At 37.2% G+C, this 18,826-nt stretch overlaps 1 protein-coding gene across 3 annotated transcripts in view; it reads left to right on the top strand.

The window, feature by feature from the left end:
• Positions 1-74: 74 nt before the first annotated feature.
• Nme7 (NME/NM23 family member 7) overlaps positions 75-18,826 on the top strand; it is a 174,407-nt gene continuing 155,655 nt past the window's right edge. The window contains exon 1 of one of the 3 annotated variants that reach the window (XM_047520309.1): positions 75-296. In XM_047520309.1, coding sequence (XP_047376265.1) covers positions 294-296 — 3 coding nt within the window. In that variant the 5' untranslated portion in view covers positions 75-293. Of the gene's footprint in view, positions 297-12,609; positions 12,713-18,826 lie in introns of those variants that run through there. The other 2 variants (XM_047520310.1, XM_047520308.1) reach the window with 2 other exon arrangements.

Raw genomic sequence — 18,826 nt, forward strand, 5'->3', positions numbered from 1 at the left:
ATTCTAGCCTCTTATTCTCTTGAACTTCCGGGTCATCTGTCAATCGCACGGAAGTGCGGAAGGAGGAAGGTAGAAGGCGCGTCCGTTGCTCCGGCGACACCTGAAGGGGCAGGCCGGTCGGCTGCATGGGCGGAGCTGAGGTCCCTGCCGCGACTGGAGAGGGAGCGGAGAGGGGGCGTCCTGCGCGGGGTCTGAGTGGGCGGGGCTCTGTCGCCGGAGTAACCGGCTGGCGACCGTGGTGATGCTGTCTTCCTGTCGCCACGGCGGGTTCCCCGTGCTGAGATCCTGAAGCCATGGTGAGTGCGGGGAGGCCAGAAGAATGGCTCCGGGGTCGCGTTTCTCCATCCCCCGCGGCCCTGCCCTGCCGCTCGAGGACCGCGGCGTTCCGTGAAGGGCGAGGGGAGGCACCCGAGCGAGCCGCCCCGCCGCTGCGTGTCCAGGCCGTGCGCGCGGTGGGCGTGCGTGACTCTGCCGGTCCGCGGTCCGCTCGCGCCCGGGTGGCGGGCTCCCCGCCGAGCAGGGCCGCAGCCCGGGGTGCACGTGCCGGGCTCTCAGGTAGTCAGCCCGCCGCCTTCCAGGTGCGTCTCGGGATCGTTGGGGAAGCTCCTGAGAATGACAGGGCACCGGGTGAGCGTTTTTAGTGAGCGCTGTTCGCCGAGAAGGCGGGGTTCGGTGGTCACTTGATCATCAGGCATTTTAGGCACCAAGGTTGCGGCCCTGGAGGACAGCAAGTCGGCAGCTTTCGGGGGTGTGTGTCTCTGCATTTAGCAACAGACCCCCCACCTCCGCGCTCCCGTTAGTGCTCAGCAGGCCCTTTGGTTGACCCATCTGCCCCCGCCCCGTGACCGCAGAGACCTTTTCCATTCTTCACTTTATAAACCCCGACCCTTCACCGCTTTTCTCCTTTTTTAAAGCAGATGACAGAATCCAGTAGGCAATTTCTTCAGCCTCGTGGCCTCTCCTACACACAGATCAATATTTTTACCCATTCTTTAGGCTTGTATTTCTAGTTTAGAGGAGACGTTGAAAGATGGCCCATCTTCGCTCTTGATCTCCTTTGCTGCCTTCTATTCCAAAATATTTTGCTTCCAGTTGTCTTTTTCTTTCCTGTGCTTTAAGTCTCTTCCTCCACAGCCCCTTCTTCTAGATGCTCAAGTCATACATTTCATGAAGATTGAATGAAACAAAAGCATGTCCGCCATCCTATGTTGATTCAGTTTTTGCCCAGTCCTCTCATCAATCTATCAGTAAACTGCTTGAAGGCATAGTATTTTTACTTGTGCCAACTTCTGCCCTGTCCTTTTCATCTTCCGAAGCCGATTGCCTGGCTTCCTTTCTGATCACTTCCATGCCATTGCTCTTTCTTATGTTTCTAATGACCTTTTAAGTGCCAAATCCAGAAATCCTCCAAGTTCATTTTACTTAGCCTTTCTGTGACAATTGAGGGTCATGATCATTTATCTCCTTTATTTTCAACTGGCTTTGTCTTTTTTAATGCCATTTAATTTCTTAGTGCCTACGTGTTCTTTGTCTGATTTTTGTTCACACCCATGGATTCTACTAATACTTGTGATTTCTATACCAAGTTTGTTTTCACCTCAGACCTATGGCCTAACTCTGATGCTTCCTGGATATTTACATGTGGGCAACTTAAAGGCCCTCAACTTAGTACAATTCAAACTTTAATTTTCCTTCTGGTTGCTCCTATTATCACCAAATTAGTTCATGAATCCAGTATGCTATAACTGAAACCGGAAATCAGAATGATCAAGGTTTGGGGTATAACTTAGTGGCAGAGTTCTTGTCAAGCATGCACAAGGTTCAGGGTTCAATCCCCAGCACCACAGATAAAGGAATACATACATAAATAAAATATATGTAAGTGAGAATGGTGGCACACGTGCAGTCCCAGCCTCTTGGAACACAGGAGGATTTCAAGTGTGAAACCAGTGGGGCAATTTAGGGAGTCCTGTCTCAAAATAAAATAAAATAATAAGACCGGGGGTGTAGCTCAGTGTTAGGGCACCCACGGGTTCAACTCCAGTAATGTGAAAACAAGAAAACAAAAATGAAGCAAAACAAGAAACTGACAAAGCGGAAACCGTGTATGCGTTGCTCTGTGGTATGGGTAACTTTAATGAACTTTCGTATTAAATTGTACACATATGGCGTGTCTACTGGGTTAAAATGTAAAAGATATTTCTTACTGTGGATCACAATTCATGAAATTCAAGATACAGTCAGGTTTATCTTGAATAAGATATACTTTAAAAGGCAAAAGAGTTGAAACCTTGAGGCCCGCAGATTCACTTTATTCCTGTTTTTACCAAGTGTTGGTGTGACAGAAAAAGCTTTGAATTTAATGAAAGCCTAAAATTGGCTCGAGTAACATTTTCAAGTGTCTTTCTGCATCCAGATCTCTCTTCTACATCATTTGCTATCAGTCCTTTATGAGAAAGTGTGGACCTTTTGAGAAGAGGAGAGAGCTGTCCTCCGCTGCGTGCAGCCTCGCCACGGGCATATGTTTTGTAGCCAAGGCTCCTGGTCTCCCTGTAAACTGCTGCCATGGAGGTTTCCTGCTCTGCTGGTGTGGCTTCCAGCCACTGTAATTTTATTACATGATAAGCTTCAGCCTGCTTCTGTTTTGTTACACCTGTGGCTTCCAGCATTAGATTTAGGTTCTGGTTACAAATTCTAAAACCTCCTTTGTCTTGTGAAACAGAGACAGGCAACTGTAGTTTAATATGCCTTATATATATATATATATTTTTTTTAAATTTTTTAAATTTTTTATTTTTTTAATTGTAAACAAATGGGATACATGTTGTTTCTCTGTTTGTATATGGCGTAAAGGCATACCATTTGTGTAATCATAAATTTACATAGGGTAATGTTGTTTGATTCTTCTGTTATTTTTCCCCTTCCCCCCCACCCCTCCCCACCCCTCTTTTCCCTCTATACAGTCCTTCCTTCCTCCATTCTTGCCCCCCTCCCTAACCCTAACTCTAACCCTAACACTAATCCCTCCCACCCCCCATTATGTGTCATCATCCACTTAGTAGCAATATCATTCGTCCTTTGGTTTTTTGAGATTGGCTTATCTCACTTAGCATGATATTCTCCAATTTCGTCCATTTGCCTGCAAATGCCATAATTTTATCATTCTTTATGGCTGAGTAATATTCCATTGTATATATATACCACAGTTTCTTTATCCATTCATCAATTGAAGGACATCTAGGTTGGTTCCACAATCTGGCTATTGTGAATTGAGCAGCTGTGAACATTGATGTGGCTGTATCTCTGTAGTATGCTGATTTTAAGTCCTTTGGGTATAGGCCAAGGAGTGGGATAGCTGGGTCAAATGGTGGTTCCATCCAAGTTTTCTAAGGAGTCTCCACACTGCTTTCCAGAGTGGCTGCACTAATTTGCAGCCCCACCAGCAATGTATGAGTGTACCTTTCTCCCCACATCCTCGCCAACACCTGTTGTTGCTTGTATTCTTGATAATAGCCATTCTAATTGGGGTAAGATGGAATCTTAGGGTGGTTTTGATTTGCATTTCTCTTATTACTAGAGATGTTGAACATTTTTCCATATGTTTGTTGATTGCTTGTAGATCTTCTTCTGTGAAGTGTCTATTCATTTCCTTAGCCCATTTGTCGATTGGATTATTTGCATTCTTGGTGTAGAGTTTTTTGAGTTCTTTATAGATTCTGGAGATTAGTGCTCTATCTGAAGTATGATTGGCTCTTTCTTCGCATTGCTGATAGTTTCCTTTGCTGAGAGAAAGCTTTTTAGTTTGAATCTATCCCAGTTATTGATTCTTGCTTTTATTTCTTGTGCTATCGGAGTCCTGTTGAGGAAGTCTGGTCCTAAGCCGACATGTTGAAGCTCTGGACCTACTTTTTCTTCTATAAGATGCAAGGTCTCGGGTCTGATTCTGAGGTCCTTAATCAATTTTGAGTTTAGTTTTGTGCATGGTGAGAGATATGGGTTTAGTTTCATTCTGTTGCATATGGATTTCCAATTCTCCCAGCACCATTTGTTGAAGAGGCTATCTTTTCTCCATTGCATATTTTTGGTCCCTTTGTCTAGTATGAGAAAATTGTATTTATTTGGGTTTGTGTCCGTGTCCTCTATTCTGTACCATTGATCCACCTTTCTATTTTGGTACCAATACCATGCCGTTTTTGTTACTATTGCTTTGTAGTAGAGTTGAAGATCTGGTATTGCGATACCCCCTGCTTCACTCTTTCTGCCAAGGATTGCTTTAGCTATTCTGGGTTTTTTATTCTTCCAGATGAATTTCATAATTGCTTGCTCTATTTCTGTAAGGTACAATTGGGATTTTAATTGGAATTGCATTGAATCTGTATAGCACTTTTGGTAGTATATCCATTTTGACAATATTAATTCTTCCTATCCAAGAACATATAAGGAATGTCTAATGTTAGACTCACTAGTATTGGAGTCCTCAATTTTTTATGCTTAAATAGAATAAAGAAGGTAATTCTAAGACCCATTAGACTAACAAAGAATGTTATGTAGTATCTAAAATGTGGCATTTATTTGAATACTGTTATCTCACATGAATTAGTATAAAGGACTTTAAAGATTACCAGCCATGTTCCACAAAAATTAACCTTTGAAGTACAAATGTCTCGAAGCTGTTTTAACAGAGTTACCAAAGACAGTTTCATGATTATTAAATAAAGAACAGGATTTTATTCCATGAATGTTTTTTCAGATTCCAATACTATTTATAAAATTCTTTCTAAATAGCGTTCTGTTTTTGTCTTCAGCAACTCTTTTCTTTTCCATCCAGAAACTGAATACTTCTGGTACTTGGAACTATTAATTGGAAAGAATTACAGTTGTAAAGTTTCATATTTATTGAAACTGAATCAGAAAGCATACAGCTTAAATTACAAAACTGAAACTTAAAAAATTAATTTTCCCCTATGTGTTTATTAAGAATAAAGTCTCAAGTCTGTTGTATTCTTTAATAGAATCAGTAGTCTTTGTAAAACTGAAGAGTATATGATGAATATAGTGCCTTAATTTTCATCACAGGTAGCTTTATTTTTTTCTTTCCTTTTTCTGCCTTTTGTACCTCATTCTTCCTTCATTCACCATTTATTCATCAGTTTAAAAGAGCATTGAGTGTATCTAGGTATTGGTGGCTATACATGGATTAGTAAGACACCACACAGTGGTCCATATCTCATGGAGTTTATAGTGAGGAACAGATACTGGAAAATAAATTACAAGTGTAAGTTGAGTTGCAAAAGAAAAATTACAAGGGGAGGTGGAAATTAATAATAATATAGGGTGATCTGACCTAGCCTGGGGTGGTCACGGGAAGCTTCCTTGGTGATATAACATTTCCTATTCCTTTTTTTCATTAGCTGGGGAGAAAAAACAATTTATTTGTGTGAATAAATAAATGAAGGAGGGCCCTTCATATAGTGATAAGCACTGTAATTAAACCAAGTAATGCCACAGTGGCTGGTGCCAAGAACAAGTAGCTTTGGGTACTTGGTCAGGGAGGGTCCTCTCAGGGAGGCAGTTTTTAAGCTGAGATGTCAGTGATAATAAAGGAGCTTGCTGGGTATGCTGGTATGTTCCTGTAATCCCAGCTGCCTTGGAGGCTCAAGCAGGAGGATCCCAAGTTCAAAACCAGCTTGGGCATCTTAGTGAGAAACCCTGCTTCAAAATAAAATTGGGGGGAAAAAAAAAGACTTCAGGTGTAACAGAGTGGTAGTATCCTTTCCCACTTAATATATCTTGTACATTTTTCCAGATTAATTTTAAGAAGTACATTTTGTTCTTTCATTACTCTCATTTTAACCAATTTATTGATTATTCCTGTTAATACCATAAATAGCATGTTTTTATACATGTCCATAATCATTTCCTTAGTATGAATTAGGTAATAGCTAGGTGGGGGGCCATGTGCCTTTCCCAGGATTTGATATTTGTCAAACAACTGAAGTTTTTAAAAGATGATACTCTGCTAGTAGTGTGCTATGCTATCAGCTTCTACTGAAAACTAAACTGGTATTTCTATATGTTGTATTCAGATGTCTAACAATAGATTTGAACTTTAAATAAAATGCCACCCTTCCCAGAATATTGAGAAAATGTTAAATTGCTGTATGCTGTATTGATGAAAGACCTGTAAATACTTACCTATCACATTTCCCTCATAAATTATTAAAATGAAAAGTTTATTGTCTATATATAATGAAGAAGCTAAAGCTGCCTTTCTTTAAATGTTATTTACAGGGGACATGTAGTCCTCTCTTGTCTGCCTGTTTGAAAGAGCAGCCTGTTGTAGCATGAAGGAACTTGTGTAGAGCTAGTAATCTAAATTTTCATTTTTTATCCTAGTCCTGCTGCAGCATTTGTGAGCTGTGCATCGTGTAATCTTCCTGGACAGTCATTTTTTCCTCCATAAAAACAGAATAATACTTTTTGTTCAGATTATCTTTAAGGCATTTATGTGAGGATCAAATAAGTTAATGCATATGAAAGTAATTTATAAACTGTAATGTACTATACATATAAAATATGCTATTTTCCTATTAACTATATTTCTAACTAATGAGAAGTTATGAGGAAAATGGAAGGACATTAAAATCCAAAACAAGCCTCAGAAATAAATATCTGAGGTTAGTAGTATTATTAACAAATTTTGTGACTATGGAAAAATTAATTTTTATATATTGAATTTCATTTTCCTCAATTTCTCTTATAGATTTATTTTCATAATGAAAGCACTACAAAACCAGAGAAAAGGTAGGGAAGGAGGGAAGATGGCACACATAGTTCAATTTTCAGTATCTCTCATACACTTTTGGGGAACAGAGCAGCTAAAGATGCCCGATGTGTACTTAGTAGACATTGGCATTTGAGACCCATGAATTTTTACTCAGCTTAAATGAACTATTTGGAAACTTTTACTTTATTACTGGTAGTCTTGAGATTTTGTTATTCAGTAATTTAATTGTGAAAGTACAGTGAGGCCATTCAAACCCAGTCTGTTTCTCCTTATGGAGGTTCAGAAATATGACTGTGGGAAAAACTAAAAATTTCTCCACCTAGTGGCAAGTATAATTCTATCATTTATGTCACTCATCTTGGTTTTAAAGTAACGTATTGAATTTTACTGCATATAACCAAAATTTTAAAGGTGAATATTTGTGTTTCTTAGATATCTGAATATTTTTGTAATTAAAAAATTTAAGTTTTACATTCAAAGGGAGAATGGTTTCTAAAATAACATGGCCACTCTTTCCCTAGAGTTTTCACTTTAAAACTAGGAATGGCCTTTTGACTTTCTTCTTACCTTTCAATACTCTTCACACATAGATCAAGGCATGCATCACAGGAACACTGGGTTAAATTTGAAGTGTTAAACATGAGCGGGGGCTCAGCAATGTATGGAGGAGAGGGCTCCTTCAGAGGAGGGTTTGCTCCCTATTTTCCTGTGTATCATAGGCTGCTCTTGGAGACCCTCAGTAATACTTTGCTTCAAAGACAACCATAAATTCTTATGAATACAAACAAAAAATCTGTAACCTGGAAAGAAGCTTAAATCAAAAGAGAATTTTGGAGAATTTGCAAGGAACTTGATGAAATTCATCCAAAAGTTAAGGAAGAATAAAGGTTCCTTTTAAACACAACACACATGATACATACACACACAAATATACACACACAACATATTAAACTTTTTTAAATGTCACAAGGAAGATGTTCTTAAAATAATTTGATAGCATTTTAAAAATCATTGTTTTCAGTAGTTTAGAATGCTTTTATGTAATTACTAGAAATTACATAAAAATTGCCTGTTAGAAAGCAGGTGAAGAGATTCAGCAAATGTCCCTCATCTATGAGAGGTGCTTGAAACCTGATAGTTTCATCAGTGGCTAAAAAGCAAGGCTTTAAACTTACTTGGGGCTGATTGGAGGAAATGATCAAGAAAGAGTTCAGATTAGTGGCGAGGATGTGGTGAAAAAGGAACACTCATACATTGCTGGTGGGGTTGCAAATTAGTGCAGCCACTCTGGAAAGCAGTGTGGAGATTCCTCAGAAAGCTTGGAATGGAAACACCATTTGACCCAGCTATCCCACTCCTTGGCCTATACCCAAAGGACTTAAAATCAGCATACTACAGAGATACAGCCACATCAATGTTCATTGCTGCTCAATTCACCATAGCCAGATTGTGGAACCAACCTAGATGCCCTTCAGTTGATGAATGGATAAAGAAACTGTGGCATATTTATACAATGGAATATTACTCCGCAATGAAGAATGATAAATTATGGCATTTGTAGGCAAATGGACGAAATTGGAGAATATCATGCTAAGTGAGATAAGCCAATCTCAAAAAACTAAAGGACAAATGATCTCGCTGATAAGCGGATGAGGACATATAATGGGGGGTGGGAGGGGTTAGCATTAGGTTTAGGGTTAGGTTTAGGGTTAGGGATAAGGAGAGCGGTAAGAATGAAGGAAAGAAGGACTGTATAGAGGGAAAAGAGGGGTGGGAGGGGTGGGGGGGAAGGGAAAAAAAATAAACATCATTGCCCTATGTAAACGTATGATTACACAAATGGTATGCCTTGACTCTATGTACAAATAGAGAAACAACATGTATCCCATTTGTATACAATTAAAAATTAAAAAAAAAAGAGTTCAGATTAGGTTTTCTCTAAACAAAGGATTAGAGAGAAATGAAATTGTTGACCTGCTAAATGCCATCTTTTCATTAAAACGTTTAAGCTGCTGTAATGGAGGGGGATATGTTAAAACCAAAAAGAAACTTATTATAAACCAGATCAGGAAAGCTATTTTTCTTAATATTTATTATCTATTAAATACTGAGTGTGTAATAGCATACTGCACATGTTCTCTTCATGTAAGGAAATAATCTTGGTTTTTAAAAACACCAACGTTATACTGCTAGATCTGGATTTGAACTTCTTTAACCTAGAAGCTTGCATTCTTTCTGGTCTACTGTAATTGGGATCAAGATGCTTAAATGTTTTAAATTTCTTAGGTGTAGTTCTCTTCTACGTTTGTGTAGATCTAGACAGAGCTTTAACTCCCTTGTTTTTGAAAACATCGATTTCTAGAGGATATGAATGATATAAAACTTTTTAAAAAGGCATAATTCTTATTGTGCTTCTTGGCTAAGGACTTTGCAAAATTAATCTGATTTAATATATAATTATAAGACTGGAATGTTTGTAAAATGACTGTGTAGCCAGGATATTTTAAAAAAAATTTAGTTGTAGATGGACACCTACAATAAAATATTACCTTTATTTTTCATTTTATGTAGTGCTGAGGATCCAACCCAGTGCCTTACACGTGAGAAGCAAGTGCTCTCTACCACTGAGCCACAATCCCAGACCCTAGCCTGGATATTTTGACATCCACATTGAACGTTAGGTGGCGCTCCTTCATCATGGGACACATTCTTTAGGGAAAGATCCTGTATGAATTTTATTAGTTGCATATTAATTTTAATCACATTGATGTGACAGATATCATTCATCTAGATATCACAGAAGTGCACAGTATCAGATTATTTCTCATAAAGTCAAAGACACACCTTTTTCTCTCACGTATTGGAAAATAGTAATCTAAATGATGAAGATTGGCCTTTGGAATTAAACTTGAAAATAACATTTGAAATCTGTTTCTGCACCACAGTATCCTTGAACTAATCAAAAGACTCAAACAGTAGGCTACAAAATAAAAATACGGAGTCACATGGGATAATATAGGCAAACGCACTGCACAGAGTAGAAAAGACTACCCTGATAAGACTACCCTAATAAGTCCTCTTCAGAGGATTGACTTCTCACACGTACTGATGTAGACATGGCTTTGATCACTGTTACAGAGGTACATTCATACTTATAGCCTCTTGAATTTGCGTCAGTTGACTATGAACACAGTATTTTCTCCAAGGACAAATATTCAAAAAGTACTTACTTGTTCCTTTTCTCTTGAGGATAATGCTAATGGAATCAGCAAATTGTAGCTAATGCTGAATAGTAATAATTTGAAATGCATTCAAGTTCACATATACATTTATCATCTACAGCATTTGGTATATGAAATAGAGAAAAAAAGGAACCAGTCTGCTTTATGTAGAAGTACCCTTCTCTCTGCAACTAGGGCCACTACAAACTATATACATTAGCATTTAAAAAAACAATTGTTTTTAGTAGTCTGACACCTAGTAAATTACTAGCAGGTGAAGAGAATTCACAAATGTTCTACATCTTCTACAAAGGCTGTTTGAAACCTGATTAATTTCATCAGTGGCTGAAAAACAAAGCTTTGTACAACTAGGAGTGACCATAGATTTGCTCATTTCATATTTTTCTAACCAGTGGAAATAAAATGTTCTGAGGAAGGCATGTTTTTTCTGTTTGCACAAAAGGAGAGCTTAAAAACAGTCTTCTCAAATTTCTTAGCAATGACACTGGTTAGCATTGCCATTGGTTCTTTTTGTAGATGGAAAAAGTAGTATGAGAGAGAACATTTCAGGGTGCACCTATAGCAGTGTAGGTTTAGAACCTCCACAGTGGAGGCCACACGCTTCCCTCTCTCTCTCCCCTTCTTACTCCATCTTCAGGTCATACTGGCCTTGTTGTTTCTTGAACTCACCAAACTCCATCTCCCCCATCAAACTTTTTATACATTTTTTCTGCTTGGGGTATTTTTCTCCCAGGTTTCTGCATGAGTGGCGTCTCTGACATCTCTTGGAGATAGGCTTGATTATCCATTCTCGTTGAAGGAGGATTCCCTAGCTTTCTGGACCTAATTATTAACATGTTTATTTATCATATTGCCTTTGTAACCCTTATTATTCTGAGATTATGTTGTTTTCTACATTCTTTGAGCAGAGAGAATTAGTAATAAGCTTCATGTCAACAGAGCCTCATCTGTTTTGGTTATCCTAAGAGTCTGCTGTAGTGCCTGGCAAAAAGGCATGAATGAATGAATGAATTCATCTTTAAGGCATGACCACCTTTTTCATTTGATAACTGGTGGATAAATTCTGCTTTTAAAATTTACTCATTTAACAAATATTCAGTGACATCTCTATGCCATGTATATACCTAGTCCCTTCAGATGTGTCCTTAAACAATACATTCTACTGGGAGATGTATGTATGTTTATATATAAATATATATAAATTTTATATATATATATATTTATTTTATTTCATATATATATATGAAATAAAAACATCATATTTAACATACCTGATATTCGAAGTTGTTAAATGCTATAGGGAAAAAGTGAGTAGAGTACTGAATGTTGTCTGTGCTGATGGCTGTGGTGAATATAGTTTAAAGGGAGGTAACCAGGGTCAGTCTTGTAATGAAGGTGATGACAGTGAAACAAGTTTTGAGATGAAACTTGATTCCACAGTTCTTAATGGGGGGCTGTGTGCTCCAGTAAGTGTGACAGGTCGACACACCGTGGCTCCCAGGTCTCAGGCTCGCTGCACCTGCATGGTGGGGTCCAGCGCTGCTTGCCTGTGCTTGCTGCCACTCCTCCCCTCTACTGCCGCTTCTCTGCAGGGACCAGTAAGCCAGCTGTGCCGCTTGGCAGCCAGGGAGCCATGTCCAAATGATTCCATCTTCTTTGGTTAGTTTCCTGATTTACACGCATACTATGGAAATAGTTGTTTTGGCATTTTTTCACTCTTAAATTCAGCAGGAAGTTGAAAGTGCATTCCCAAGTGTCAGTTTGGAAAACACATGAGTTATTCTCTTTATTGCAGCATCAGTTCCTTTTTGTAAAGACAAGCGACAGTTCATTATAAGATGTGGCATTTTAAAAAAGAAAATACCTTGGAAATATGTGGAAGTCTCATGTTCAACAAAATTTTTCTAAATGGGAGAAGACATTGTCCTTAAACTATATATATTTTTAAGGCTAAAAATGATTGCAAGTTTGAGGGTCCCCCCTACCACCACCACCACCACCAGTACTGGGGTAGAACCTAGGCTTTGACCTAATTTTGACTTAGTTCTTAAAGAATTTAAGTGAAATAGGATAATTAGCTAAGTTTAATAATTCACCTGCCTTTTCCTCTTTTGTCTTCATTACTGAGAAATGCTAAGCTGTAGTTGGCAAGTGAGACTCTCCACCTGAAGAACTGTTACCTGAGCTCCCCTTCCATTTGCTTTGCACTTGTAGAATTAGGAGGAAGAAGTTACCGCCTGACAACAATCTAACCAGGCTCAAAACTGGTTCTAGCCACACTAATGGAAAGTTAATATTTGACACAATTCAATGTAGGAAAATACTTGGTCTTTGATAAAAAGCCCTAGAGAAAGAGACTCCTTGTAAAGGATAAGAATAAAATAAATTATTGCTTAAAATCTAGCCTGTGGTATTGGGAAAATATAAACCTTTTGGTGGTTCTATTTTCATTTTTATTGTACTTATCACAGCGGCATCTCAGTAGGAATTGCTATGCTTAGTTGCCTACTGTGTCTGGAAATACATTTTTAATGATTCACTATATTCTCGGAATACTCAAGACAATAAGTTTGTTCTTTGGAAACCACTTTTCACTGGCCCTTACTGGAAGCAGTTGGCTTGAGTCGGCAGGTTCTCAGATGCCACAGATTTCTGTTACAGCTGTATGTCATCCAGGGTGACTGTAAGTACATGGAGACTCCAACTAAATTTTAGAAACTTGGTGAACTGTGACGTTTACTGTCTACATAGTTAATTGACTTAAAATTGGTCGAGACCAATTACTGATTTTTTTTTTTGGGGGGGTGCTAGGGATTGAACCCAGGGCCTTGTGCTTGCAAGGCAAGCATTCTACCAACTGAGCTATATCCCCCCAGTTACTGATTCTTAAACATACAAATTTGGAAAATCAGATTTCTAGTTAAAGAATTTTCCCATAATGTATTATATAAATCCATTTTAGTATGATTTATGCAAAGGAGCAGGTATTTATGAGCAAAAATGTTTTGTTGCCTATTGTGAAGTAATTTTTCCTAAAATAGAGTATTATAAAATGCAATATACATTGATCAGTGCATTGTTAGAATTGCAAGTTTGGCAACTATGGCCTGATTTTTATTGTTGTCTTCACTTTTTAAGATCTGATTTGCTTTCATAGAAGATTTAGTTGAAAGGCCTTGGTCTCCAGTTCTGCAGGTCTAGTAAAGAGTGCTGGATATATATGTAGGCAACTTAGCCCTACTACCCTTAGATGCCCCTTTCACTGCTTTTAAGCAAAAGGTTAAGAACTTGAGATCTAGGATCAAACTGCGAGGATTCACCTCTGTTTTTTAAGCTGTGTACTCTTGGGCAAGTTTTTCTCTCTATTTTTTTGGTATTAAGGATTTAACTGAGGGGTGGTTTACCACTGAACCACATTCCCAGGCCTTTTTTATATTTTATTTTGAGATAGGGTTTTGCTAAGTTGCTTAAGGCCTATCTCACCAAATTGCTGCAACTGACCTCAAACTTGTGATCCTCCTGCCTCAGCCTTCTGAGTTGCTGGAATTACATGTGTGTACCACTATGCCTGGCTTTGGGCAAGTTTTTTAACTTACCTGACCTCCAACATTACACCATCTCTCCCATAATGTGGTTTAGATAAAATACATAAGTGTTCACAGTAGGGTTTAGCATGTAGCAAGTACCCAATACTAGCTCTTGGCCATCACCATTACTTTTCTTGTAATATTGGATTGTAATGAGATTTACATGTTGGGTTCTATGTTACTGACCTCTTAAAGTTGGGGATTGCTTCTAGAATTCACAGAATCTACCCAGAACTAGGCACAAGATAAGCAGTTGATGCCTGCTTTTGGAATGAGTGAGAGCATGCAAGGAGAATCTGATCAGATGTGATCTGAGTTTGAACTACACAGGATGAAGCTGACATTGAGCACTTATAGTGACATAGGTGGACAGGAGGCTATTGTATGACTCAATCTCTCAACTATTTTAGTCTCCTATTCCTATTAGAATGTCTTTCCATTTCTCCTACCCCCACAAATATGTATTTAGTTATAATTTGTATACAAATATTAATATACTACATACATTGTAAACCATATATAATAATAGAAAATAATAGGCTAAGATAAAAAAATAGATATATAAAGATTGAGATTTTCTTCCTGCCTCCTGGGGGATCCACTACTTCAGAGACTATTGGTATTAAAAAAAAAAAAAGGGTCTTTTAGTCTGACGGGTTGAAGTTCTGGTTCTGGCACTTGGTGTGGGTACTTAACCTGCTTTTGCCTCAGTTTCTTATTTTAGGAAATAATAACCTATTGGGTTATGTTTATGGTACATAATAAAGTCTCAGTAAATGTTAGATGTTACACTACACCTTCTACTACTAAGAGTTATTATGCCTTTTGGAAAATATTTCATTTGGGGAATTTTTCATGAAATTGCTAGTTTTTGTGAAGTTTAATACTTTTTACTTTTCTAATAATTACTGTTGTTCTTTTAAAATTTGTTCTCAAATTTTAGCATGAGAGTCCCCACTGTTACTATAAATTTATTAGAACTTTTGCCTTCACACAGGACCAAACATGAGAAATTGTGACTTCAAAATCTAACTGTATATAGTATCATTTTTACCTATGAAAAGATCCTCTATTCTCTCACTCACTTTGACTTGAAACCTGGAAATATCTTTAATCAATCTCTATCTTTCCTATCTACATCTTTTCCCTGTCATTGACTAATTATTGCTTACTTAAAAAGCCTCTTTTATCCATTGTTCTTACTGTCATTTCTTTTATGACTGTATTAAAACAGCTAGTCTCCTCCTTTAGACTTCTCCCACCCATCTATCCATTCATAATATTGGACAACATTTATTAAACACCTAGTATGCCAGTTACTTTTCTAGACCCCGGGTGTATGTTCTCTGCCCTTAAGAGCTATTTCCATATTAAGGTGAATATTATTTAACTATTAGCTTCATTATCAGTTTCTTTACTTAGAATGTTCACTGACTCAGGGATTCATTACTTCCACTTTGTTTTAAAAATTTAAACCTTTTACCAAACTATGTTTCTAGTGAACTCCATCCTCTTGGATTTTCAGTAACACCCATGCTTATTTCCAGTCTGCTTTTTTGTCACTTTCCCCCTGATGATCCTATAGATTCCTCTTCTTCAAATGCCCATACTTGTGGATCACACAGCCCATCTCCATTTTTATGTTGTATTTTTGCTGTTGTTTTGTGCATATTGGTCTTCATTTGTCCCTTTGGAATGTGTGCAAAGCCCATGCAGATCAGGATTGTTATTTTTACCCGTGTATATGCTCTTCCTCCCTCCCAAGACCCAGGGCCAAGTCTAGGAAGATGCTTATTCTAGTCCTTAACGATTCATCTGTACAGTCACTGAAGATCCTCCCAAGTGAAGGGAACCCACACCATCAGCATTTGTTACAGGCTCATTATTACATTATTGAAGCAGGAAATCCAAGGTTAAAATTTTAGTCATAATCAGAAAGGAGAAGTCAGCTGCAGTCTCTGTGGCACACAGGAGCTCTTCTTCTCTGCCCCACCCCCGGTGTTTGTATAAAAACATGTATGATTTTTCTGATACATATTAAAACAATTTGAAACAAACAGTTCTGTCAAATCCTAAATTAGTAGATGTGCAAGTTAAAGTTTTTAAGAAGTGTAAGCATAATGGTAAGATACTGAAATAACAAAACCCTATAATTTAAAAATCTTTTGGCAACAGATAAAATAGACATGTAAAAATCATACTGAAATAGCTTGTGTTGGGTATTGTGTAAGCAGTTTTCTCCTGGAATTAGTTCTTAGATGAATCTAAGATTGAAGTGTTGAACAGATATTGACTGAGTGCCAAGTATTGGAAGGCACTTTGGGGGATATAAAGATGAATGACTCTTGTTTTTTATACTGTCATAAAAGGTAAGCTATGTATAGGAACAACTATAAATATGCCTCCAAAGGCTCAGGTCAATGCAGGAGGATTTCAGAGCACTGAATAAAACTTCTTTAATCTGGGAGACTCCTGGGCAATTTTATTGAGTGGCTACAATTTGAATTATGCTTTGACAAGAAAATGTATGAAGGAACTGAGAGTTTAGAAGTACTATAAACAGAGGATGTATGGTATGTCATTGATCTGAGTCTGGAACATAGTAAGACTTTATTTCAGCAGTGTTCAAGACTGAGATGTGATTCCTTTTTGGCTTGTTACTAGGAAAAACAAAGAGAATAGGTATTTACTGTCATTTTAGAGTCTTTGCCTGCACTCATTTAACTCATCATCCAGAATGAGCCATCCAGTCCTTCCTAGGATGTGTTAATGGATAAGGACTAGTGCCTTCATTTTTTTTTCTTTCCCTTCTCAAGTAGCGGTATGTATTCTAAGAACTTTCTTTTGCTGATGTTTCATTTTAAATGGTAGTCTTGTATAAAAAATGGGTATAAAGACATACATTTTCACAAATGGAAATCAGAAAATACTCCTTGTCACTAGTACACCAGCGCTGCTGCTACTTTACTACTACTACTACTACTACTACTACTACTACTACTACTGCAACTATGACTACTCCTACTCCCCCCACCCCCCTGCTTGCTCACTAATTGCACCTACCATTTATTGAGCAGGTTTCCCATATGCTAAGCACAGTATTAATTAGCTTACTCATTTAATCCTAATAGCCCTGTAAGAATAGTTGAGGTCTAGAAAGGTTAAGTAATTTGCCAGAGGTCAGACAGCTACCTTGGAACACAACAAACCTGAGTTTTTGACCTCTGCATGATACTGAGTCAAATCCAGTTAGTTAGAAGGCCCACTTATGTCCTGAGTGAATGGTTTTTATTTTGGTAAACCTCTGAGACACATTTTCTCCTCCTTCTGTTCCTTTTTCATAGCTTTTGCACAATAAATAAAGGATTCAATTAAAGACAGTTTGTATCAAAATTAAACACTTCAATACTTAGAAGAGTAAGAGGATTAATGGTAGAGGACTAGACTAAGATAAACTAATAGTTGTTTAGACCTTTAATGTTTCTTTGTATTAAGTAATAAAAGTACATGGATCTTGTTTACTGCTGTCTAGTCATGAAGAATACTGGGTATTTTAAAAGTTCAACAAAGATTTGAACTCGTATTTGTAGAAGATGACTGAATTGTGACATGCCATGTGAAGTGAGAGATGTTGTAGAGATTCATTCTCAATTCTTGGGCAAATGGGAAAATATAAGGAGAAATATGCTAACTTAGCCTGCAGCTAAGTTATAAAAAAAAGTTATAAAAAAAATTGTACCATGGACTTCATTGCTTGAAAGAAATCAGAACTTCTAAGTGGCATTGAGTTATGACTTATAGATTCAAATAATATATTTAAATGAATATTCAAATAATATATAATTGAAACTTGGTAGTTACTTTATTAGTTCTACAGAACCGATATTGTTGGTTAGAATATAACTGCTAATTTCAGTGAAATGTCATCTTGGTTCTGTTATTGGATCGTGTTTCAGGTAAGTAATTTCAGAAAGAGGGCTTCTTTTTTGCTCCAATTTTCTATGAGAATCAGAACACTGTTCCACATAATTCCAACCTGGTGGCACTATAGGCTATTTCCTTATATTTTACATGAGAAGTAGTGCTTGGTCTGGGTTCATAAACAATGGAAGTTCATTTCTCATGGTTTTGGAGGCTGGGAAATCTGATCAAGGCACACTGGTAGATTGGGTGTCTGGTGAAGGCGTGTTCCCTTCTTGTTTTGAGGTTAGAAAATGAGTAGGATTTTCAGTGTTTCCTGCCTTCCCTCTATGCTTATTACTACCAAGAAAAAAGAAATTACTTGGACATATTCCTTGAATAAAAATTTTACTTCACTTCTGAACCATTAAATGGAGATTTGGATAATTTATTTGAAAAAAAAAATTCCATGCTTTATTTTTGGTATCAGAGAAACCTTGATCTGAAAAACTTTCTCATCCATACACATTGATTCTTTTTATAAATGAAATTAAATCATTTTTGCTTTATCTCTGGAATTAGTAGTTTCTTCAGATTCTCCTCTTTTTTCTTTAACATTCCTTTAATCCTTAGATTCCTGCGTGGTCCTAGAACTCTAGCCGCATAATTGTGTCTGAATGTTAGTGTAACTAAATGGTATTATACTAGCTCTTTTGGACATATAAGTGCCTAATAAGTGTAATGTCTAATAGACTTCAAAAACTAATGTGAATGCTGTTATTATTTTTGTAACATCTTTGATTTCTGACTGAAGCCAAAGTGCAGCATTTAATTTCTCACATCTATTCTTGGCAACAGTAATTTTGTGTTGATTAATGCAGTTTATGATTTTAAACAGTGCCTTTCTTTTGAGAAGTTAGAATTGTAAAGCTAATCATTATTATGTAACAAATGGTATTCTGTTAATTTTTTAGTAAAAACAGATCCATTTCTAGATGAGCTTTTCAAAAGGCAAGAATTTGTAATGACTCTCATGTCCTTTATGAAAAATTACTTATTACAGAAATAACTATATTCATATTATATAATGTACATATATATGCTACAAATATGTGTGTATATATATGTAATAAATATTTTCAGCAGTTTTTTCTTGAATATTATTTTAGTTACATTTCTCTTTTGTGGCCTATCACATTCCCTTTTCCTTGTACTGTTTTTTTTTTGGCAAAGATCTTTAAAAAACTACCTAGGATTATGTGTAGCAGAGTTTGTGGCATTATGAATCAAGGGTGACTCTTCTTGCGTGA

The sequence above is a fragment of the Sciurus carolinensis genome, chromosome 12 (genome assembly GCF_902686445.1).
Source record: "Sciurus carolinensis chromosome 12, mSciCar1.2, whole genome shotgun sequence".
NCBI lineage: Eukaryota > Metazoa > Chordata > Mammalia > Rodentia > Sciuridae > Sciurus > Sciurus carolinensis.